General features: G+C 36.9%; 2 protein-coding genes across 3 annotated transcripts in view; one reads left to right on the top strand and one right to left on the bottom strand.

The window, feature by feature from the left end:
- Positions 1-19,966, bottom strand: part of ZFP91 (ZFP91 zinc finger protein, atypical E3 ubiquitin ligase) — a 33,142-nt gene extending 13,176 nt beyond the window's left edge. The window contains exons 1-2 of one of the 2 annotated variants that reach the window (XM_016119009.2): positions 19,438-19,966; positions 14,924-14,952 (exon numbers count right to left, since the gene is read on the bottom strand). In XM_016119009.2, the coding sequence (XP_015974495.1) occupies positions 14,924-14,952; positions 19,438-19,799 (391 nt within the window). In that variant the 5' untranslated portion in view covers positions 19,800-19,966. The remainder of the gene's footprint in view (positions 1-14,923; positions 14,953-19,437) is intronic. The other variant, XM_016119008.2, reaches the window with a different exon arrangement.
- Positions 19,967-21,432: 1,466 nt separating this feature from the next.
- LPXN (leupaxin) overlaps positions 21,433-25,086 on the top strand; it is a 31,311-nt gene continuing 27,657 nt past the window's right edge. The window contains exon 1 of the mRNA XM_016119033.2: positions 21,433-23,019. Coding sequence (XP_015974519.1) covers positions 23,007-23,019 — 13 coding nt within the window. The 5' untranslated portion in view covers positions 21,433-23,006. The remainder of the gene's footprint in view (positions 23,020-25,086) is intronic.

Below are 25,086 nucleotides of genomic sequence, written 5' to 3'. Positions count from 1 at the left end.
GCAAATAGCTCTATTGCTATCAGACGATACAGAGCTCAAGTCAAAGACTTTCATATGACAGACACTGAATACTGATAATAAGGGTCAATCAACCAAGATATAAGATACCTAATATGTGACAATTGATGGGAGAAATAGGTAGTACTAAAGTAAATTGGATGCTTCAATACAACTTTAATGGATAGAATAACTAGTCAGAAGTTCAATTAGGAAATAGAGGACTTTAGCAAAACTACAAAAAAGTTAGGCCAGACACATAAAGAATACGTCACACAAAAACAGCAGAATACACACACACAGAAGATTCTCCAAGGTAGAACCTATGTTAGGCTACAAAACAGGCCTCCAATTTTAAAAGACTGTTATTATATAAGGAATGCTCTCTGATCACAATGGAATGAAACTAAAAATTGGTATCAAAAGGAAAACTAGGAAATTCCTGAGCATGTGGAAAATAAACAACACACTCTTAAACAACCAATGGGTTAAAGAAATCACAAGATAAATTAGAAAATACTTAAAAATGCACTAAAATAAAAACACGACATACCATAGCTTATGAGATCCAGTGAAAGCATTGTTTAGAGGAAAATTTATATACATAAATGCCTACATTAAATAGAAAAAAAAAAAGCACATTTCTAATCAATAACCTAATTTATATCTTAAATAAAGGGGGGGGGGGGATAGGGAATAAAAGCAGCAAACCAAACCCAAAGCTACAAGAAAGGAAACAAAGGTAGAACAAGAAAACCAACAGAGAAAAATCAACGGAATCAAAAGTCAGTTCTTTGAAAAGATCAATGAGATTGATAAACCTTTAACTAGACTAAGGGAAAAAAAAGAGAAGACTCCAATTACTAACCCTTTAAATAAAAGTGAGGACATTATCACTAACTTTACAGAAATAAAAAGGATTGATTGTAAGAGAAAACAATGAAGAATTGTATGCTAATGAGTTAGATAACCTATGTAAAATAAACAATTCCCACACACATACATACTAACTCAAGAAAGAGAAAATCTGTACATACTTATAATTAGTGAAGATGCCGACTTATTAATCAAAAACCTCCCAATGGAAAAAAAAGTCCAGGAGCAGATGGTTTCACTGGTGAATTCCACTAAATATTTAAAGAATCAACATTAACCCTTCTCAAGCTGAATCCAGCAGCAAATTAAGACTATGCAGCATGTTAACAAACTATGACCAAGTGCAATGCATCCCAGGATTCTGAGGGTTGTACAACATACAAAAATCAACTCATGAATAAACCATATGTGAACAGATTAAAGGAAAAAAGTCCACATGATCATCTCAATTGATGTAGTAAAAGCATTTGACAAAATTACAAACTTTCATGGTAAGAATACACAACAAACTAGGAACAGAATGGACCTTCCTCAACCTGACAGGGCACTTAACAAAACCCCAGAGCTAATATACTCAGTGGCAAAAGACTCTCTCCCTAGGGTCAGGGAGAAGACAAGGATGTCCTCTTTCTACATTTCTATTTAAGACTGTACTGGAAGTTTTAGCCAGAGCAATTAGCAAGGGGAAAAAAAAGCACCCAAATTGCAAAGTAAAACTACCTTTCTTTGAAAATGACCTTATTTCTAAAGGAAATTCTAAAGAATTCACAAAAACATTATTAAAGGAAACACAAATTTAGCAAAGGGGCATAATACAAACTCAACAAAAATTAGTTGTTTTTCCATATACTGGTGATGAGCAATCCAAAAAGGAAAGAAAAGGATTCCATTTACAATTTAAAAGAATAAACTACTTAAATATTGCTAAAATGACAGATTGAATATAATCTCTATGAAAATACCAGATTCCTTTTCAGTAGAAATTGACAACTTAATCCTAAAATTTATATGAAAATGCAAGGGACTCAGATTAGCAAAAACCACCTTGAAAAAGAACAAAGTTGGAGGACTCACTTTGTTCTTCTCAAACTGAAGACGTGTCAAAACTACAGTAATTATTAGTACTACAGTGTGGTACTGACGAAAGGCTAGACATATAGACCAATGGAACTGAACTGAGCAGACAGAAATAAACCCATTATCTATGGTCAAATTATTTTCAACAAGACTGCTAAGAACATAAGTGGGGAAAGAATAGTCTCTTCAATAAATGGTTCTGGGACAACTGGATATCCACATGCAAAGAATGAAGTTGGACCCTTACCTTGTATCATACACAAAAAATAACTCAAAATGGAGCAAAGACCTACATTTAAGCGCTATTGCTAAAAAACTCTCAGAAGTGAAGAAATGGGGAAAAATATTTGCAGGTCACATATCCAGTAAGAGTCTAATATCAAAAATATATTAAAAACTCTCGATTCAACAACAAAAAGACAAACCACCAAATTAAAAAATAGACAAAGGACTTAAATACACATTTCTCTAAAAGTATGCAAATGGTCAAAAAGTATACAAAAAGATGCTCAATGTAAGTTATTCTTGAAATGCAAATCAAAATCACAATGAGATTACCACTTCAAACTCACTAAAATGGCTATATAATAATAAAAAAATAAATAAATAACAAGAGTTGGAGGAGGTGGAGAAATTGGAATTTCTGTACACTGTGGCTGGGCATGTAAAATGGTAGTCACTGTGGAAAATAGCAGTTCCTCTAAAACATAGACATAGAATTACCACGACTCAGCGTTTCCTCTCCTAGGATATACCCCCAAATTAGAAACAGGTATCCAAACAAATACTTGTAATATTTACAGCAATAAAATACACAATAGACAAAATGTGGAAACACAAATGTCCATCAACTACCGAATAAACAAAATGTAACATATCCATATACTGGAGTATTACTCATAAAAAGAAATGAAGTACTAATACATGCTACAAATATTGAAATTATGCTATACAACACAAGCAAGACTTGAAAGTTATATATTGTATTGATTCCATTTATATAAAATATTCAGAACAGGTAGGTTTAATGTTTTAAGGTAATTAAAGTAAAAGCAGATTAATGTTTTATTAGAGGCTGGGGAGAGGGGCAAACAGGGAATGACTGCTTTTAAATCAGTTAAGGGGTCTAACTTGGTTAGGATGAAAATGTCTGGAAGCAGGCAGAGGTAATGGGTATACGACATTGTAAATATATTAAATGTCACTGAATTTTAAGCTTTTAGTTAATTTTTGTTCATTAATTTCGTGTCCCCCTCTCTATATATGTATACGGAAAAAAAAGACTGTCAGGCTTCCAGAGAAATTAACTGCAAAAGGGTAATTCACACATTAGCATAAGCAATCGTGATCAAATAGAAAAGAACAAATTTCTTGTGTGGCACTGGAAAGGCAATTTCTAGCTGTTTCTCACAAAAGCAGTTGATCTGAGGAGACTCTTGACATGTACCAACAGAGGAAAGCCACCGCAGCCCAGGTGAAGAGGAACGCCAGGAAAGCCACTACCTGAGCGACCTGCAGACACAGCGAGTAGAACCATACCCTTGAAAGAGGAAGAGAGCGGCTGACGGTGCGAATTGAGATAGAAAGGTGCTAGTGCTCCTGGCAGGGATGTTTCTCCTAATTCTTCTAGGCAGCAAAGGATGAAATGTAGGATTTATCTCAATCCTACAGCAACGGATAATTCTTTCAAAACCGCTTAACTCGCCAAATTCCGAAAGCCACTTGAGCATAAAATACTTCAAGATAGAAGGGTCATCCTAACATGACCTGGCCCTCTTTCAGGGTACCCCATTTTTCTATCTTGAGCTTAGACAAATTAAATGACTTGTTCATGATTACAAAGCTAACATTGACCATTGGATGAAACAGGGGGCCGTTGGTTGATAGAGTGGGAAAAAGCTAGAGTAAAGGTCTTCTCATTTCTTTAAATACTTACATTTCCTCTGAGAAACTAATAAACCTTAAACACTGGTTAAGTGCTTGGCAGTTTTGGTTTTTTCCCATCTTTTTAAATTTCGTCCTTATAACCATCGTGTTATTGTCTTTATAGATGAGGAAAACAAGTAGCAACTGACGTTCCCCAGGCTCACGCATTAAGTTGTAGAGCTAGCATTTGAACCCAGGTCTAGGTCCAGGGTCTATATTCTTCCTATGTACCATACCTAACCACATAAAAGGGAATGAGGAAAGCACAAGTCCAAGGGCTTCCTTCAGACTGGACTCATTACCACCTAGCCTTAGGTTCAAGCACCAAGAGAGGGCCCCATTTATGTAATACAGTGACCTAAAAGACTACAAGAATGATTCCATAAGTGAAATTTTAGTCTAAAATTGCATGTAGTATTTTGTTTCAAAACAGAAAACTAGAGGGTTTTTTTTATGATTAAAAAACAGCAAAAAAGCTGAGAGATCTTCAAACTTTAAGAAATTAAATGATTTGTACATTTCAATCTGGTTTACTCATTTTTAAATCAACAAGATTGTGTGTATATGTGTTAATATTCAGATTTTTCTTTCTTGTTCTAGTCATTTCCTTCACTGTTCACTACATCTGTTTTTATTTCATTTCCAGCAGACACCAGCCACTGGAGCCTTGAGGGGACAAATAAGAGATATGAACATTTACAAAATTTCTACAGATAAAAATTGGAATCACAACCTAGTGTCACTTATTTTCAAAGTATAGGTGTTAGGTGAATCGATTCTCTCTTAAAACACTAAAAGATGGCTTAGACAAAGGTTTGAGAAAGTAAAAGGATCCTTTCTCTTTGAAACTGCAGCTCTGAAAACCAGTGTTCAATAACTTAATGGTCTCTACAGCTAACAATTAGCTCAAAATTTAACATTTCAGTTTAAATAAAGCAAGCTGAACTCTGAAGAATGAGTGACCACTACTAGCTAGGTGATAGAGAGGAGGGGAAATAAGATGGAAGAGTGCATGCAAATGTCATGAGATGGCAAATGGAGTAAGACCAATATGACTGGAGCAGAGAGAATATGACAGAAACTGTCATCATTTACAAAAGTCACTGAGGCGGCCAAATAATTCGTAATAAAAAAGGCAGCCACAGAAACCAGGGGAAGAGTTTAAGTAGGAAGGCATGATCAGATTTCCCATTTTAATGTTCATTCTGATTGCGAGAGAATAACTTAGGTGGGTAGATTCAAGGAGACCAGCTAAGTCTACTGCAACAGACAAGGCAACAAATAATAGCTTGATAAAGAAAGGCACTATAGATGGAAAGAACTGGAAATATGTAAAATACTTGAAACAGACCAGACAGAAGTAAAGAATGACTTAGTAAAGAATAGAAAGGTGTCATGGACTTAGTTTCTAGATTTATGACCTCAACAATTGGATGGTGGGAGCATTTACAGAAAAAGATCAGCTGTTTTTCTGTTGCTTGTTTTGAGACAGAGAGAATATGTATTCCATTTTGGACATGTTTGAGATGTCTTTTGAGTAAAACATCTGTGCATACACAGACTTTCCAATTAGCATTTTAATACTTTAAAAATCAAAAAAAAGTTAGGGAACACCTGAAATGAAAAAAATCTTTAATGAGAAGCTAAATAAACAAATGAGAAAAACAACTTGAGAGAAATGGGCAATTCAGGGAACAGAAATATGTACACACGCATATATCCTAGAATGGAAGACAAGTATATCATTAGATAAAGAACAGTATACCATGTAACAAAATACACTAAAAAAATTTTTTAAAAAGCTCTTGGAAATTTAAAGGATAGCAAAAATTAAAACGTTGTAAAGGTGTGAAGCTGAGAAAATCTGTAAGGAAGAAAAACAGAAAGGGTTAAGAAACAGGATAAGAAATGGAGCAAGAAATGGGATAAAAGAGAAACTTAAAGGCTGAAGAAAGCAAAAGTGACATAGGTAACAGAGAACATAAAATCTGCCACAAATTAGGGACATGAGGTGTGATAGTTAATTCTGTGTTGAGCTGGCTAGGCTATGGTATCCAGCTGTTTAATCAAATGCCACTCTAGATGTTGCTGCGAATATATTTTTTAGATGTGATTAACATTTATTAAGTAGACTGAGTAAATTATCCACCGATACATGGATAGGTCCAAAAGCAAAGGGTTCATGGAACAGAAATTTGTCCTCAAGAAAGCAACATAGAAACCCAAGTTCCCAGCAGTGTGGATTTTAGACTCAAGACAGCAACACCTCTTACCTGAATTTCCAATCTGGTTTGCCCTATGGATTTTGAACTTGACGACCTCCACAATCATGTGAGCTAATTCCTTAAAATAAATCCTTATATAAACGTATCCCATTGGTTTGATTTCTCTGAGGAATCCTGACTTATGCAGACTCTGCTACTGATAGTGATTCTACAGGAAGAGAATCTTCAGGATGAGTTTTCTGAATTGGTTCCGAGGTTTCTGAAATTGGTTCTCTAATCTGATTTGATTTAAAGGCACCAAAGACTCTAACGTGAGCACCAGAAATCGATAGCATGACGTGACAACAGAAATAAGTGGATACCCCTAATCCAATACTTCTAAGAGACCAAGTTATGGTGATCATGTATTTGATACCTTAGAACATTTCAAATAAGTATGAGATTGGCTAGTTGCTCCTAAATTGCACTGGATAAAGTAGGGAAAGATAAGGATGTGCTCAGGGATTCAAATTCCCAGCTCAAGCACCACATAAATAATCTGAAACGTTTTATGCCTTCCCTGAAACCCATATCCCCTGTAGCTGCAGAGCAGAGACTGATGAAACTAAACTCAGAATCTCACATCAAGGCCAATCTGAGTGACTAAATCGGCTAGAGGGAGAGACCACCAGAGTCCTTGATATGGGCACACTCCCCAGGGTGATCAGCCGGCTACCTGGTGGCAGGTAGCCACTACACTAGAACACTTCCTTAACAGAAATGGCAGTGTTTCTTTCTTACTGGAATAGACACTTAACTCTGGATATGGATTTGCCTCCCCTGCACACAATGCGTCTGCCAAAACTACCATTCATGGACTTGCAGAAGACATGGCATTTCTTCCCATCAAGGAACTCAGTTCATAGCAAGTGAAATGTAGCAATGGGCCTGTGCTCATGGAATTCACTAGTTTTACTGTGTTTCAACCATCCCGAAGCAGCTGGCTTGATAGAATAGTGGAATGGCAATAACAAACATTGGTAAGGTGGTGAAGAGACAGAAACCATCATCTACTGATGATGGGAACACAAGTGTCATAGCCACTAGGGAAAAATGTATGTCAATTTCTTACAGTTAAACATATATTTACCATACAATCCGGCAATCCCATTCCTAAATATCTACCCCCCCAAAATAAAAAACATTTGTTCACTTTAAAACCTGCCAATGCATATTCAAAACGTCATTATTCATAGTACCAAAAAGTAGATCAGGTAATAAATAAATCAAATGGTGTATTTCCATACATAGGAATGAAAATATTGATACATGCTACAAAATAGATTAATCTCAAAATTCTTATGCTAAGTAAAAAGAGAGGCACAGAAACAAAAAACACATATTGTATGTACAAGTCTATTTATAAAATGTCCAGAAAAAGCAAATCTACATACAGAATTGTACACCTGAACTAGGTGAATTTTATGTCATATGAATTATGACTCAATAAAGTTCTAATAAAACATACATTGCAGCACTATTTATAAAGGTCAATAACTAAAAGCCACCCAAATGCCCATCAGCAGTAATATGGATACAGTCCCACAATGGAACGACATACAATGAAAGTAAACGATCTGTAACAAATGCAACATAGAGGAAATGCCACACAATGGTGAGCAAAGGAACTCTGTATGAGAGAGTACATACTGTATTATTTCACTTGCACAAAATTTAAAAACTAGCAGAACTAATTTTGTGTTGTTCAAGTCAAAATGTTTACACTTGGAAGTGGTCATGTTCTGTTTCTTGAGCTGGGTGATGGTTAAATGACTGGGCTTGCCATGTGAACATTCACAAAGCTGTATATTTATGATTAAATGCACTTTGTATATTTATACCATTAGAGAGTTTTTTAAGTTACTTGTAATTCCAGAAAAAAATACTCAGAACTAGCAACTGTCCTTCAATCAAGTTTGATTAAATAAATTATGAAATATACATATGTAGCAGCCATGCCCACAAGTATCTAACTCTTCCTGTCCTTAAAGAAGCAATCCTACTCTTAGAAACAGAGTGGGATTCCCGAATAGTTTAGGCTAATGGTTTTCCAAATGTAATTTGTATACTCCGAAGGGTCCCCAAGACCTTTTCAAGTTTTCAAGCTCAAATCTACACACACACACACACACACACACACACACACACACACACACACACACAACTGCTGAGATTTTGAGTTGGATTACATTACATTTATAGATCAACATGGGAGAAACAACATTTTTTCTCTTAAAGTCCACAACATAGTGATTCAACATTTTTATACCTTACAATGTGCTCACCCCACTAATTCTAGTAATCATCTGTCACCAATCCCTCCATTCCCCATGGTAACCATCCTTTGGTCTTGTTTCTGTAAGTCTATTTTGTTTAGATTCCACATGTTAGTAAAATCATATGGTACTTGTCTTTCTCTGCCTTATTTCACTTAGCATAACACCCTCTAGATCCATACATGTTGTAAATGGCAAGATTTCATTTTTATTACTGCGCAGTAGTCTGTTGTGTATATATATATATCTTTATCCATTTATCAATGGACACCTGGGGTGCTTCCACATCTTGGCTATTATGAACATAGGGGTGCATACACATCTTTTCTAATTAGTGTTTTCATTCTCTTTGGATTAATGCCCAGAATTGCTGGATCTTACGGTATTATCTATTTGTATTTTGAGGGATCTCCACTTTTCACACGGGCTGAACTCATTTGCAGTACCATCAATAGTGCACAAGGGTTCCCTTTTCCTCGCCAACACATATTTGTAGACTTTTTGATAATGGCCATTCTGACCTGTGTGAGGTAGTTTCTCATCATGATTTTGATTTGCATTTTTCTGGTTAGTGATGTTGAGCATCTTTTCATGTCTGTTGGCTAGCCATGTATCTTCTTTGAAGAAATGTCTTTTCATGTCCTCTGCTCATTTGTCAACTGTATTATTTTTCTGTTACTGAGTTGTATGAGTTTCTTACATATTTCGGGTATCGGCCCCTTATCAGATATATCATTTGCAAATATATTCTCCTATTCAGTAGGTTGTCTTGTTTTGTTGAAGGTTTCTTTTGCTGTGTAAAAAGCTTTTTGGTTTGATGTAGTCCCATTTGCTTATTTTTGCTTTTATTTCCCTTGCTTGAACGTACCCAGACAGATACTTACTCAAACTGTCAGTTTACCTCCTATGTTTTCTTCTATTAGTGTTATTGTTTCAAGCCTTAAAGTTTTTAACCCGTTTTGAACTTATTTTTGTATATGGTATAAGAGAGCGGTCCTTTCATTCTTTTTCATGCATCTGTCCAGTATTCCCAATACTACTTCTACTTGACAGTATCGAGTCTTCAAATCCATGAACAAAGTACATGGATCTGTTTGCTAGGTCTTTAACTTCACTCAGCAATGTTTTATACTTTTCAGTGTGTAAGTCTTTCACATATTTGTCAGATTCATCCCTAAGTAGTTCATTTGTTTTGATACTATTTTAATATTATTTTTAATTTAGTAATTTCAATTTTTTGTTGCTAATATAGAAATATAATTGATTTTACATTGATCTTATATTGTGTGGTAAGGGGTTCAAAATGCCTTGTAGCCTTTGCCTTCAGCCTTTGGAACAGTGTCCTGGGACCTTCATGACAGGAAAATCTTTGGATTGAAAGACCACTGAGGAAAGGAAACAGTCCAACTGGAAAAATAACAAATCATTGTATTTTAAACCACTAAGTTTTCAGATGGTTTGTTATACAGCAAAAGATAACTGATACAAGAGTTTAGGGGGAGTCACAGTAAAGAAAATAGAGTTTAGAAATTCTCAGAGAGGCAAAATTACAAACAGAAACACTAAGAAGTTAGGATACAAGTTAGGCATTGAACTAGGATCAAAGCAACAAGCCAGTTTAACGAGGTAAGTAGACAGAAGACTAAATAAACCACAGGTACCTCTAAGGTAATTAACTGCACTGAAGCTTAAAGGGTCTTTGCCTGGATGCAGTTAGATCAATCTGGCTAGTTTTAATTCAGAAAAAGTGTGAAACTTCTTGGACTTAAAGGGTCAGGGAGAATTAAATCAGAGCTAATTCCTATTTGTCAGAGGTTCTGGTCCACTCAGGATCATCTCAGTGTGAGGATAATGTTCTGCCCTGAAGTAGAGATGGCTGTCTCTTAGGGGTTTTGGATTCTTATCAGCTGAATATAGGTTTCCCATTCAGGACCTTATGTTTCTTCTGCTTCAATTTTCTTCTACCAGGGCATTCTGCTGCAACTCTCAAGTGGTTCTGGTAGGGAAAGGGATTTCAATATAAAATAATTACTATACATAACAGAATAAACTTATAACCGACAGAGATGGTTCTTACATCGTAATCAGCAAAATGTTATAAAGTTTTTGCATGTAAGAGACAGACTCATTTACTTGATTCATAAAATGTCCCATAACTGAAATTAGCTGATAATGAAGGCTTTCTAAGCCTGTCACAATCAACATACATCATAAATGATGTATGTCTGCACTTCTGGATGTCTGAACTAGAAACATGATTAAAAGATATGGGGCATTCCCATAAAAGGAACAGATCATTCTCATACTGAAAGAAATAATATGGTTCCTGCAACCTTAAGAGAATAAAATGCTTATCTATTGTACTGTCAGCCATTGGAGACATAAGCATTATTGCAATATTCAGAAATTTGAGTTTCTGAAACCTGATCAAACTACTCTGTGTATTTCTATAATTAGCTCAATTTTTCATAAATAACTAGTAAAGTCCATATTGAAATGTTAGCCAATCTTAGCAGTATTAAGAGAAATCAGGGAAAGTAAGTTTTACCATACCTAAGGATTAAGACTGAAATTATATGTGCCTCTTTTTTAATCTAGTGATTTTCCTTCCAGAGCTCTCGTCTGCTCAAAACCTATACCATTTTATTTTAACAAGGGAATCCAGGTTATCAGCAAAATTTGAAATCTTTCAAGAAGTTGTGAAAACAATGTCCTAAATAACTTCTCACATCATCCTTTGCACAGAAACTCATATGGCAAAAATAAAAAAGTTAAAGACTTTTCTCATTGTAGTGTGTAAAGAAAGGTGGGAATGCCTGTTCTACATATTTAAAAATAACATAAATACAGCTGACCCTCGACAATGCAGGCATTAGGGGTGCTAAACCCCTGTGTACTCAAAACTCCAAACTCCACGTAGAACTTTTGACCCAAAACTTTATTATAGACTACTGTTGACCAAACACTTAATGATAACACAAACAGTCCATTAACACATATTTGCATGTTATATGTATTATATATTGTATTCTTACAAAAAGTAAGCTAAATAAAATGATTTTAAGAAAATCATAAGGAAGAGAAAATGTATTTAGAGTACTGCACTTATTGAAAAAAATCCACTTATAAGTGGACCTGCATGGTTCAAACTCATGTAGTTCAAGGATGAACTGTATTGTTTAAGCATAGAAATGTGAGGATAAGAAATAACCAAAGGTATTCAAACACAGTGAAAAAAATACTCTTGATGAAATCAAAAACATAAAAATTGTTAAGAATAAATTCTGATTTTTAAAAAAGGAGCTGCCATAATCTATAAATTAGATTAAATCAGTAAAAACAAAAACTGTGATCCAGGACAAAAATAAAAATTGATTTATTTTAGTAATTCCAGATATTATGCTGATTATAAACTGGATAAGAAAAATAGTCAAAGGCCTAAACAATCTAAGTAAATTCCCAGATCTGTTATGAACTCATCTGACGACTGTCTAGGCAATCTCTTCCAAACATTACTACTGTATAAGAGTAACTGAAAATAGTAAAATGATTTTGAATGGGTGAGACCCAACATTTAATATGATCAAATTTTCAAGCACCCAGTATTCCAAAGTATGGTTTTCCATAAACTCTAATTTTCTGAGATAGTCCTTACACACACACACACACACACACGCGCGCGCGTGCGAGGGGGAGGAGCCCTCTTAGTTAAGTTAGATAACTGCTGCAGATTTTGGTATTTACATTGCATATTCTTCAAAATCAAAGTCTCTGAGAAGTCCTGACATAAATAACCTATCTAACATTGATGATTCAAGCACTGCCTATATTTATTTTACTCTGGAATATTTATTATTTTATGAAACACTTGCAACACACTTTAGTTAACATTAGGAGAGTACAATCTCTTTTTTTATTATGTTTCATCTTAGGCAGTTTTAGTTGAAGGTCAGAAAGTGTAAGAAATTAAAATTAGTGGACAAAATACCAATGGTATTATTGATAAACTACTTATGCAAACCATCTGTTTATTTCATTATTGTTAAGATAACACTGGTTCAAAACAAGAGAAGAGAATGAAATCACAGCCAAGTTAAAAAGAAACTAGCCAGGCTCCATCCCTCGAAATTTCTGCTAACACTCCTGAAAGTTCCACAATGATCATGATAATCCCCTGGCATAGAGCAAACTAAGCTTTCATGTTTTCAGCTTTCTCCTTTTTGCTGCTTCTGTGTGAAATGCTCTTCATCCAAATATCTATCTGCATATTCAGGTCTGAGCTCAAATGTCACGGTGCCATCTCATGGAAACTTAGCTTCTCCACCCTCAACTTCATCACACATTATACTGTTTTAATTTCTTCATTGCACTTATTTGATTACCATCACAACCCAGTATCTACAATGGTGCTGGACACCTGGTACATACTCAATAACTACTTACTAAATGAATAAACACTATTTTTGCAAAGCCAGTTTCCATTTTTTTATATATATACCCAATCAGGGTTAAATAAATGTATCAGGAACAGGGATCAATACTAACATGATTCTTCACTATTATTGCAGTTTAGAAAAAAAACATGGCACTTTTCAATTTAATAATTTAAAAACAGCAACTTGCTTTTTTGCATGTGCAATGTTATTTGTTCCATCATGTGAAAGGTTCTTATCCTTAACTGAAGGGAAGCATATAATTTCAAGTTGTTTGGAGTAAAGACTAAAAATCCTGAAAACATCTTTTCAATGTTAATACAGAGATAGTCATACCTCTAGAAAATTTCACAACCTGTTCAAAGTTTTGAAAAAACCTCAACCTTTGGAATGAGTATGAGTTACTTCACTTAAAATTCAGCAGACTAAACATGAAAACTAGTTTGAAGTAATAATCTACTTTTTGAGAAATTAAACACAAGAAAAAGGGAAAGAACTGAGGTAAATTCTAAATAATAAACAGCACAAGAAAAAAGTGACTACTACACCCATTATTTCTTTATTCACTGATCCAGCTGTATAAATGTACGTAAGATACAGTTTTTGTGTAGTGTTCATAGAGTTGAAGTTACTTTAACAGGTAAACTAATAAACAATGGAGATGGGAGTTGGAGAATATCTATTTCTTCAAAATTTTACAAACTTAACAGCTACCTTTTATGGAGCGTTCAATGGATGCCAGGTTTTGAAATTATTTGCAATAAAAAAGATAGAACTTGAACTCAAACACTGAGCTCTAACTTTAGATCCAAAGCATTTAAATGCTGGATTAGAGTGGGATTGGTTTTGAGATTGAAATACCCACAATGCAGCTTTAGCCTCTTCACAGATGTACAACTACTGTTAAAGACGTAGTTGTCAACTTCTGATTTAAGACATGTTTATTTCCCAGCAGGGATTCAAAATTTTAACCACATCTTCAAGTTCTCCTCAAAGTGGCCCAAAATGATCACCTATCTCTACATTTTCCTCGCATTATAAAATTTCCAAAATGACCTCTAAATAAGAGACGATCCCCTCCATTCCTAGCAGACATACCTTATTTTCCAAGTTACATCAGCAACAAAACCGAAAACTTGCTAGACAATAGTCACATAAAGCTTTCCATATTATATTATATATATTATGTGTATATAAGAGAGGGGAGAGAGGGAATATAAACATATAAATTAAGTGGTCACCCCTCAGTTATTAAGTACATGTCTAGAAGGACTAGGCCAATATCAGACACAATAAATGAAATATGCTTAATAGTATATTTGTTCCAGTTTTAAGAAGGATGCTTATATTTAAACGTAGCATCAGGAAACAGAGTCAATAATTAGAACAAATAATGATGTGAATGAGCAACTGGCCCAACATGATAGGGTCAGTTTTGATAACTCAATCTGCAAAGCCAAAATAAAGTCTCTTTTAAAAAGTGTTTTAAAAGAAAAAGCAAACATTAGCTTCCCTTCATAATTCAGATAACAGAAGATTACATTCAATTAACATATCTGGTTTGCTAAAACTTTTTAAAGAGAAATGACCTAATGATCCCATTTAATTATTCACCAGGCTGATATCTTAGAATACTTTTCTTTCCATTCTTTGAACTGCATTTACAAATTAGGTCTATACTAGTATCTAAATTTTGTCTTTATTTTACTTTGTATACTGTGTATCATCCCTTTCTCCTTGTCACTTCAAAAAAAAAACAAAAACAAAAAAAAATGAACAAAACAAATGAAAAAAAAAACAACAGCTTGAAAACTTCAATAAACTGACATCAAATAATCTGCTTTGCCATTAGGTTTCTAAGTAATGCCAAAATGTTCTGCTTGACCAAACCTTCTGTTATCTAAACAGGTTATATCTAAACAGGTTATATCTTTTCCAATAATTCTTTACTAAATAAAAGTCACTTTTAAATGAGAACAATATGAATAATCGGGATGAAGTTCATGCTATTTTCTATCAGATTATAAAATAATCAGTGTAATGTAAATGAGAGGTAAGAATAACCAAGTCTTACCTTTGTCAGTTGTTACTTTTTCTACACATCTGAAAGAAATGAGAATCAAATATTAAATGAACAATTTTACACACTTTAAGACGCAATTATTTATCTCTCAGGTTCATCTACCGAGTGACACAGAAAACATCTAGTGCAGTGTTGCCCAATACAACTTTCTGCAGTGATGAAAGTATTCTGATCTGAACTGTCCAATACGATAGGTGCATGTGGCTACTGAGTACCTGAAACAGCTAATGTAATTGAGGAACTGAATTTTAAATTTTGATTAATTTGTAAGTTTAAATAGCCACATGTAGCTATCATATCTCAGCATACAGCTAGAATATCATTCTACAGCTGTTCCTACATAAAAAAATTAACACCAAAAAATACTAATTTTGTTATATTAAGTGGTTATATAGTAAAATGTCCTTATTTTACACAAATGCAGTTAACTAGGGGTGGAATGAAATAATGTTTGAAATTTCCTCTAAAATACTTCTTGCCAAAAGAAAAAGAAGGGGAAAAGGGACAGAGGTAGCAAGCATGGCAAAAATCTCAATAATTGTTAAATCTAGCTGGTAAACATTGGGGGGTTTCATTATACTATTTTATCTATTTTATATTTGAAAATTTTCATAATAAAACTCTAATGAACCTAAAAGAAAACCATAACATTGTTAAACCCAAATCGAAATCTATTTCTAAAAAGGGAACAAGATTAGATCTCAGAAATAAATACAACTTGCACTTTACAAATTAGATAGCAACAGTAAGGAGTTTAATTTGTTATAAACTACCAATTAAAAAAAACATTACTCTCATGTTTTTAATTTGGGAAAATTCCTATCATACACAATTGTTGAATACAGTATAATGAACCAGCCCCCCTCCCCTTATACCCATTACCCAAATTCAAACATCAACATGCCTTGGATCTTTACCATAAAGATGTCATACAGTATCTCTCAGCAGTACAAAGTTTTCTTTTTTTGAAAGTAAACCTAATACAAATGAAGACTCTTATGTTACAAAAGAATATCCAAGTAAATACAGAAGCCATAACATAATGCAAATTGTTCTCTTTAAAAAGAATAGCTTTTATTTTCATTCTATATTTTCAAAAATAGCTTGGCATTATAACTTAATTTTAAATTATATTACCAATGTCCCAATAACAATTAGCAAAAGATAATTGTTAATCATCCTAATTCTAAAGAAGTACAGAAATAATTGTTAAAATTTGAAACGTGGAATAAACTTTCTGGAAACCTTGGGAATCGTTTGATGTTTCTATTATATTGATCACAAAAGGAGGTAAACTCGGGATCTTAGTTTTGTACAAGTGAAGCCTTTTCCAAAGACCCATAAATTTTTTCAGTTCAAAATATTATTGCCTCTTCATTCTTATTATCCACGATCCTCATCTTTTCCTTACGAAAGTAGATACCAAGAAAAGTGTCACTCAAAGGTTTACTACCATTTTACTTTTAGCAAGAAAATAAACCAAAAATGGAATTACATATACCGAAAATAGAGCAATATTTCCTTTATTTGTAACCTAGCTGAATCTAAAGGAGTACATTTAAGAATACTCAGTTTTAGTCAGTATGATTAATCAACAACTAAATTAGAAGCTTAAAAAGTATTTATTGGTTGTTTTAAATTCTGATAAACAAGACTTGTCATATGGTAGAATGAAAAGCTTTTCTGCATTTTAACCTAGTTTAATAATTACACTGTTTCCATATTAGTAAACAATATGGAAACAATGGATATTTTATTTCATGAGTAAAAAAAAAATTATGGAATTAAAAAAATGTAAACAAGTATATACATACATTTGTATTTGAAATATAGGAACTTACTATTAGCCTTTAGGTTTTCATTTAACTTCATGTGCCTTTCTCTTGAGTACATTCAACAAAAAAAATTTTATTTCCCTTCTGATTTCCTACTCTTCTCATTAACATCTGAACATTCCAATGCAAATGAAAGTTGTCAGAAGGTTAAGAAAGTTTATAAAAACTGTAACCTAATTATCATTTAAATATAAAGCTCATTTCACAAATCATTAATTATCAGTTATAGATGAAGTAGATTTAAAGAGGTTAAGTGACTTGCCAAAAGTCACTTAGTATTAGAAAGCCGGGACCTCAAACTTTCTGTGTAAAGTCCAATGCTTTTTCTACTGTATTATTTTGCCTTCCGATAGGAAAAGAGGTTTCAATCAAACCAAACCTCTATTTTACTGACCTTTAAACTACTGTACACTTTGCTGTCTCTTCATTAAGAGAAACGACTGTAGGTTAAACAGCTGATTACTGGGAATTTTTAGGGGTCAAAGTTGGGATATGGGAAAATAACCCAAATAAAACAAGTTCTTAATAGAGATTAAACCTCTTTACTTCTCTTTTTTAAATTGTCATTTGGAAAAGAGACTTGAATCAAGGTCAGAAGACACTTGACCAGGGTTCAGTAAACTGATAAGCAAAACCTCTTGAAATGTCTTAAAAGATTAAACTTCCTACTTAAACTTTATTTTTATCACTCTGAAAATCTGTAAACCAGGCATACGTTTGCTAAAACTTCCAATGATCAATACATTTTCCCCTTATAGTGCAAGGTCCTTGAAGATGACGAGATCCATGTCTCACTTATCTTTATGAACCTTAGCTCAGCACAGTACCAGGCCCAATTACTACTAAATCAAGGTTTACCAAGCTGAAATACTTTAGGATTCCTTTGATTTCCACGGCAGTAAATTGAAAATGTGCAACAAAAATTTATGATGAGAATTTATTTCAAAAATCCAATCGGAATTGCATAATTTAGTACACATAATCAAGAGATAGTTCTGAGGCTAAAAGAAAGTAAAAGAACACTAATATCTTTTATGATACTGGATGAGGGAGGGACACTAAGACTCTTCCTTCCCACAGAATACTGTGGAGAAAAAAGTGAAGGGATTTAATCAAGTCATCTTTATCCAAGTTTGACTGTTAAAACATTTATACTGTGGAAGCAAAAAGTCATTTAGTACTTTTTGGCCAAGAGTTAGGGAAAAAATAAACCATGACAGTGGGTGAAACTACTACTCTAGCTATGATTATCTAAAGAGATCATTTCTGTAAGTAAAACTGGTGAAATGGCAGTATGGAAATGTGTCCAAGTATATTTAACTTTCGAATGGGTAGGTGAGAATAGAAAGGAATTTTAAAAATATATTAACATTCCTATGTATAACAGGAAAAATAAAAAAACAATTTTGCAGAATTTGTATGAAAACACACCACTATATGCCACTTAAATCTCTACCATGCCACCACCACTCAAAAGAATAGCTTTTAATAAACATTCACTCAGTAACAGACTTTGTGTTAAGCGTTTCACATGCTGTTATCTAATTCTCAAGCTAATCTCATAGGGATTAACATTATGTCCTATAGATAAGGAAACTGAGACACCAGCTGTTTAAGAAATTTGTCCAAGGAATTTATATTTGAATACAGCTAATGAGAATTGGACTCTCATTAAACATGTCTGTTTCAAAATTTAAATAGACTAGATCTAATGTAAGCCAAGTCTTGCCACACTATCGGGGAAGGGCAAGTACTTAAAACTCTGACCTTGCTTTCACTAATTTTTTTCCATTTGAAAGGTAAAAGACGCCAATGATATTTTCAGTAATGAATTCAATGGTGAATGTGACTTAATCCCTACAATTTATAAATACATGTGCTTCAGTGTTTTCAACATAGGAACATTATTTTAATAAACAGTTTAGTTATGTTCCTGGTTCCTCTATTATCTCTAGGAAATACAGGAATTCCTTTCAGGTAAGTCTAATTTTTAAGGTTGAAGTTCCTTCATTAAGACGTATGAAAAAACAAAAATACATACGCGACTTGGCAAAAAACAAAAAAATGAGCGAACAGCCTTAATCTAAGCTTGTTACATAAAAGACTCCACTTAACAAAACTGGCAGGGCCAAGTTTTTACACTACTAGTAAGCACTAAATTCCTAAAACGAATGATGTGAAAATTTAGTGGAGTGGAAAAAGCTACATAAAGATACTGGTACAACTGGCTCTTGAACTAATTAAGGGGGGAGGGGGAACACACTTTTGAAGGCTAAGATCGCGCTGTTGATTTCTTAACAGGGATGTGATGTAATACCGAAGTGCCGCCGTAAGAGGGAAAGGGATAGGCTGACAAAGGGAGCGCAGATGCCAGAGTGCGAGATAAGCCTGCTGCTGCAGGGAAGGAGTGACTCACTAGGGAGCAGAAGAGATGAATCCTACAAAGAACGATTTCACGGAGTGGGGAAGTAGCTCGACAGAGGACATCGGGATAGGGCCAGGAAGGAGTGATAAGAGAGCTACACGGAAAGCGGTGTGACATCTGGCGTGCGAGCCGGCAGGGGGCAGAGCAGGAAGGATGTCACGTGGAGTGGGCGCTACGGGAGCCGAGAGGGTTGCGTGCGGAGCGAAGGGGGTCTTTCCCACCGCCTGAAAGACTGCATTACTCACAGGAGTCGCGGACTCTTCTTGCCCTGAGCTGGAGACGGGGGCTTCGCGGCCTGGGACTGCTGCCCTGGGGCGTCCGGAGGCCTGGCGCTGGGGCTGCTCCTCCGCCGGCGGGGATATTCGGCCTTCCTCCGGCGGGACACAGCGGCAGCAGCGGCAGCGGCCGCCGCCGCCGCCGCAGCGGCCCGGCCCCGGTCCCGACCTCCCCTCAGCACGCGGCTGCTAGTGGTCCCCGCAGGCGCCGCCGCCGCCGCCTCAGGGGGCTGCTGTTGGGGCTCCTCTAGAACCGCCTTGGCCGCCGCCGCCTCTCCCCCTTCCTGGTCTTGCTGCTCCGGGGGTCTCGGCTCTTCCGTCTCCCCCGGCATCGGGGCTCGTCCGTCCCCCACCCCCTTGTCCCAGGCGGCGGAGGCGGAGGCGGCGGCAGCCGCGGCGCTGCTCCCCCCGCCCCCCTGCCTCCCGGAGCGTCCTGCTCTCTCCCTCTGCGCTCCTCTCTCCCCCCTCCCCTCCGCCCGGCTCCGAGGGCGCCCCCCCCGCCCCCTGCCACTCAAGGCCCGCTACCGCTGGCGGCGCGCGCGCGCCCCCGACACAGACGCTCAGCAGACCAATCGGAGAAGAGAAATGGCTTCTTCGCTCCGCCCCCCACGGTCTCTCACGCAGCGACGTACTGGCTCCCTCCCCCACCCCTCCTTTCAACCAATCAGGAGAGAGCTCCAATGGAGCGCGCGAGGTTTCCTTCCCCGCGCACCCGTTCTCACCGTTAAACGGCTGCGTCTCGCGACAATCCTAAAGTGACCTTTCCCCCCCCTCCGGAGCTCCACGCGCGTTAGGGGCAGTGAGAGAGGCAGGTCTCGCGAGGAGGTTGGTAGGAAGAAAACGCACCTCTTTCCCCGCCTCGCGCGCACCCTGGAGTGGCTGCGCGCGCACCTGCCTCCCTAAGGAGCCGCTAATGCCACAAGGGCTCTTCCTAGCCTTCCTTAAGCCACGGAAGTAGCCTCGGCGTTCTTCTGCCTCCACCCTAATCCCACTTTCCTGTATGTGGCCTTTCTGTTCCCAGCGCTGCCAGGTCTTGCAGGGAGAAGGGGCAAATTTTTAGAGCTGTCGCTTCTCCTTTAAGAAAAAAAGCCGCGTCGGCTGCCGGATGAAAGTCTCTGAAAAAATGGCGGCGGTAGAACAGAGGCGGGGTCGTGAGGGCAAGGAGGACCCGCCTCTTCGGCGCGTGCGCATGGTTAACTTGCCCAAAAGCATTCTGGGAGATGAAGTCCTATTTCTCTTAATGCTTTAAGAAAAAAGATAGGAAACCAGAGGAGAAGAGGATGCCGGGGAGTTTCTGACTGACGCACGACGGGGAAGGTAGTTTAGTGTTTACACAGACCGGGCTTAGTTTTACAGGGAGGCAGTGTTTCCGGGTTAGGGTGCGACGCCTGCGCAGATCTGGTGTAAATGTTCGGCCACTTACTGGTGAGGATTTCTTGGGAAGGTTTTCACGACTTTTTTGCTTGGCGTTGGCGAAGCATTACTGAGGTTGTCACGTATCAGCCCTTGGTTTTGGATAGGTGGCACCTTCTCTGGGACCAGCTAGCGTTCATGTATGCAATATTCATCTCGTCATCCTGCGTCTGACCCACTAAACTGAGCCCCCAAAGGTCAGGGACCGAATCTGGTTCCTTTGGGTCTCCCGGGGCATTGCACAATTCCCATATCTTATTGGATTCTTAATCAAAGTTTGTGCAAAGACTTGTGGAGTTGGTTTCCAGTAGACACTGTGGAGACTAAGGAGCTGGCGTCGGCTTCTTAACTTGACTGCGGTCTTTGGCCTGGAGAGAAGTTAGCATGACTAGAGTCACCAACCCGAAGAGACAGAAGACCTCTCACGCTTCCGGCTCCGAAGCCACCTGCTTCTGCGGTTTTCAAATGTTTCTGCGACACAGGAAACAGATTAGCAGCTTTGTCAGAACTTCTGGCCACTAGCGTATGCAACTAAATCGTCCTAATGCGTTAAACGAGAGTTTCCATTTGCTTATCTACAAGTTGCGTTTGGTGATGTCAGTGGGCCTCGTGCGTTCCTTTCTTGCCTCCTTTCACCCATTATAATCAAGGGGCGATTTACAGGACTAATTTCTTATCCTTGGGCAACAAAGCACCCGGGGATAAAATGCCCAAAAGAAAGTGATTGAAACAAGATCTGGGATCCGGTTCTAACTTTCACATGAATCATTCAGTTAAACTGCAGACAGAGTCCAATATTTGCAAGCCAAGTGCTGAAGTGCATTTTTCCTTCTCATATTTTAACTCAGTTACCACTGCAGATTAGACAAATGTTTTCTGTTTTCTTTTGAGTGTTCTGCACTTTGATGGAGCTAATGGCATTGCAGTTGTGCGAACTGGCATAGTGTGGACGGGAATTTTTTTCAAACTCGTTTGCAGTGAGTAGACTTTTGGAACAGCACTGACATCCAATGGCTGTTCAAAGTAATGCAGAATGAGAAGCTCCATTAAAAAAAAAAAAAAAGTTTTTAGAGTCCCTAGGGTTTGGAGAATGATCGCCTTAAAAAAGGACCACTGGGTTGTAGAAGAAAGTTCACAGGCTTTGAAGTTAAATGTGGACTTAGTAGTAGCAAAGCTACCTATTAATTCTATTTAGGAAGTTACTATTCCTTGAACCTACTCCACCATTGGTAGAAATGGAGGTAATATCTATTTCACAGGGCCATAATTATAGTTCTTTACACGCTACCTTCCCATAATAGGCCTTTTGTAAATGTTTTATTTCATTCAAGTGAATAAAGAGAAAAGTTTTTCATCACTTTTCAGAAGACTGCTATAAAGCAGTAACTAGACAGGAATTATACTTACCTGAGATGTCTGCAGCTTAGCACCTGGTGTCTGAACTCTTCCAGTTTTATTCTTCATGACCCTTATAGTTGTTTGTATTTTGGACCACTGAGATAGCCTGGCCCTGAGAATCCAAATGTGAGTTATGCCTCTGCTGCATTTAATGAATTTACAATCTATTCAGCAACACAGGTAAACATAATTTCTGGATAATTAAGTAAATAAAGACAGCAAAGTGAAATAATAAAAAAAAGACAGCTGGATAACTCTAATGGAAATTTTACGAAGGAGACTATGCCTCCATATTATAGTCCCCCAGCTTCATGTACACACACACACACAAATCAGATTCCCTGATGCACAGTCACTGTGGGATATCACAAGTGCAAATATGCCATTTCCATGAATTTAAGATGAATTCTGGCACATAGTAGATGTTCACATTTTTCACAATTAATTTTGAACCAATCACCTTGGCCAACACCACCAGACTTCCAGTTTTACTACCCGCCTTTCTTTCAATCTCATTTTTAAAACTCTGACCTACAAAAAAAAGAAAAAAAAAAAAACCCTCACTAAATCAAAAGAGAGGAAGTGCTAAGCAAATACAGGAACCAAAAAGGGTTGTAGAGACTGCTCCACACTGTCTCATTCAGTTCCTTTGTGGTCCTCTTCTGGAGCACACGTCAAGGCGGCACCTCCCAACCTGTGTGGCACAAGAGCATCTTGGGCGTGTGACAATGGAAGAGTTGGGTGAGTGAGGAGCTTCTTGGAGGAGAAACAGGGAATACAGACTTGGCCGCTGTCTCCATATGTGGTGGGATGTGCTACTAGCTAGATGAACAGTAGTGCTGGAAGATTTTATTTTCACTTCTCTCCTGACCTCAGCCCAAACAAGAGTGAAGCATGAGGAACTATGATCGTTTGGGGGAAAATATGGGTTCACTGTTTTCAGTGGCATAAAAGGCGGAGAGTGTGATGCTAACCACAGAATAAACTCTGCGCAAACAATTTTGGGTTGAATTGTGATTGAAATTTTCGTTTTTATTATGAGCATTTATCCCTTGGGAGCTACTGGAGATCATAGGGTGATCACACAAGTTGGCAACTACAGAGATGTGATTTGGGGAGAAAAAGAAAGAAAAAGGAATTCACAAAGGTTGGAGAAGCCAAGGTGGTTTCATTTGTTCCATGATTTAGTGTTAAATCAAGAAAACATGGCACTAAAATTCCAGTGATTTTATTGCTAAGCTGTTTATTCAGAGGAATTCTGAAGGAACAGATTACTATAGCCTGCAAATATGATACCTCCTTCCATTCCAAAGCAATGAAAATCAGCAGTGAAACTATTGGCCACGTGGCTCAAGAGAGATCACTGATTTCAAACTTTGGAATAATGAAAGGTCTGTCATTCTTGGGACTCATTCCATATCGTTTGCCAACTTTTGTTGCTGGCTTCCTTACTAACACTGAGTCACTAACCCAATTTCCAAGCTGTATTAATTTTACAGTGTCCTGGATTTTTGTGTATTTGAGGTATGTCAAAAGTGCAAATGACAACTACAAAAAACAAAACAAAACAAAACACACTCTATCTTGCATATTGTCTTCTTAAAAAAATTGGAGTATAATTTAAGAGCTGGAGGAATAGAGGGAGGCAGACAAATTATAGGAGGGAAGAGGAAAAGGTGGTGTTCGATAAATACATATTGAACCGTTTTGGAGGTAAAGCCTATTTGATACTTGGGGTAGAATATATTTTGGATTTGGGATAGAATCCAAATTCTTATCTTATATGGAGGTTCAGGAATTTCACATTTCTACCTGGGTTTCACTAGAGTCCAGCTCTGCTCTTTTATTTTAGGGATACCTAATGCCTTTTAGACAGGTAATTTAAAAAGGAGCTAATAGTTTTCAGTGACTTAAGACATTTTTACCCGTTAATCATTTTAGTGTCTGAAGCAATCCTCTCAAATGGGTAGTATCCACTTTTTATTTTTTAAATGAGAAACGAAGAAAAGCAAAATGACTAATTCAGCATCACTCCCAGGTGCACCTGACACTAAAACAGATTAAGCTACAAGGTATTCTCTAATTTTAGAAGTGTATTGACTCAAGTGCTCAATATCTGATTATTTTCCACAAATCAAGTGCTACATGCAGACGAGGACTAGAAAGTTCAGTCTAGTACCCTTTACCACCAGTCATCTGGTATTGGTCATACTGAAATTAGTCATCTTCAAATTACAGAATCTGGCAAAAGGCAAGATTATTTCGGGGTGTTGGTGATATGTGCACTCAGGAAACAGGAAGAGAAAGGGTTGTTAACTCATGACCCAGGCGGGAGAGTTTCAGTAACTTTGGCTAGTGGATGTTTCTAAGTGTAACCTACTCTTCGTGATATGGTTTGCTTCTCTTGTAAAGGGAGAAGCAAACAATTTGAGATTGAATTGTGCTTGAAATTTCGTTGCTTCGGAATAGAAGGAGGTATCATATTTGCAGGCTATAGTAATCTGTTCTTTCCTAATCTTTAATAAGTCTTTTTCTTTTGAATCCAGGAGGACCCATGACTTCTGGTTGGAGCAAAGTTTAGAAAAGAGAAAAGAAAGTGGCTATTTCTTAATAGAAAGATACAGACTAAAAATTTGAAACTCAGAATTTGGTCTGGATAGTAAAGTTGTGAGGAAAGAAGTTTTACTTTTTCTTCTACCGTAGTTTTTCTTTTTTTTTTTTTAGAAACCTTTCATTATAGAGAATTTAAAAATGTACAAAAGTAAAGAAAATAGTTTAATGAAATCTGATGTGATTTATCCACGAGCT

Source organism: Rousettus aegyptiacus, unplaced genomic scaffold (genome assembly GCF_014176215.1).
Source record: "Rousettus aegyptiacus isolate mRouAeg1 unplaced genomic scaffold, mRouAeg1.p scaffold_m13_p_5, whole genome shotgun sequence".
Classification (NCBI taxonomy): Eukaryota; Metazoa; Chordata; class Mammalia; order Chiroptera; family Pteropodidae; genus Rousettus; species Rousettus aegyptiacus.
The sequence above is the reverse complement of the archived record's forward strand: the minus strand, read 5'-3'. Positions and strand labels throughout refer to the sequence as shown.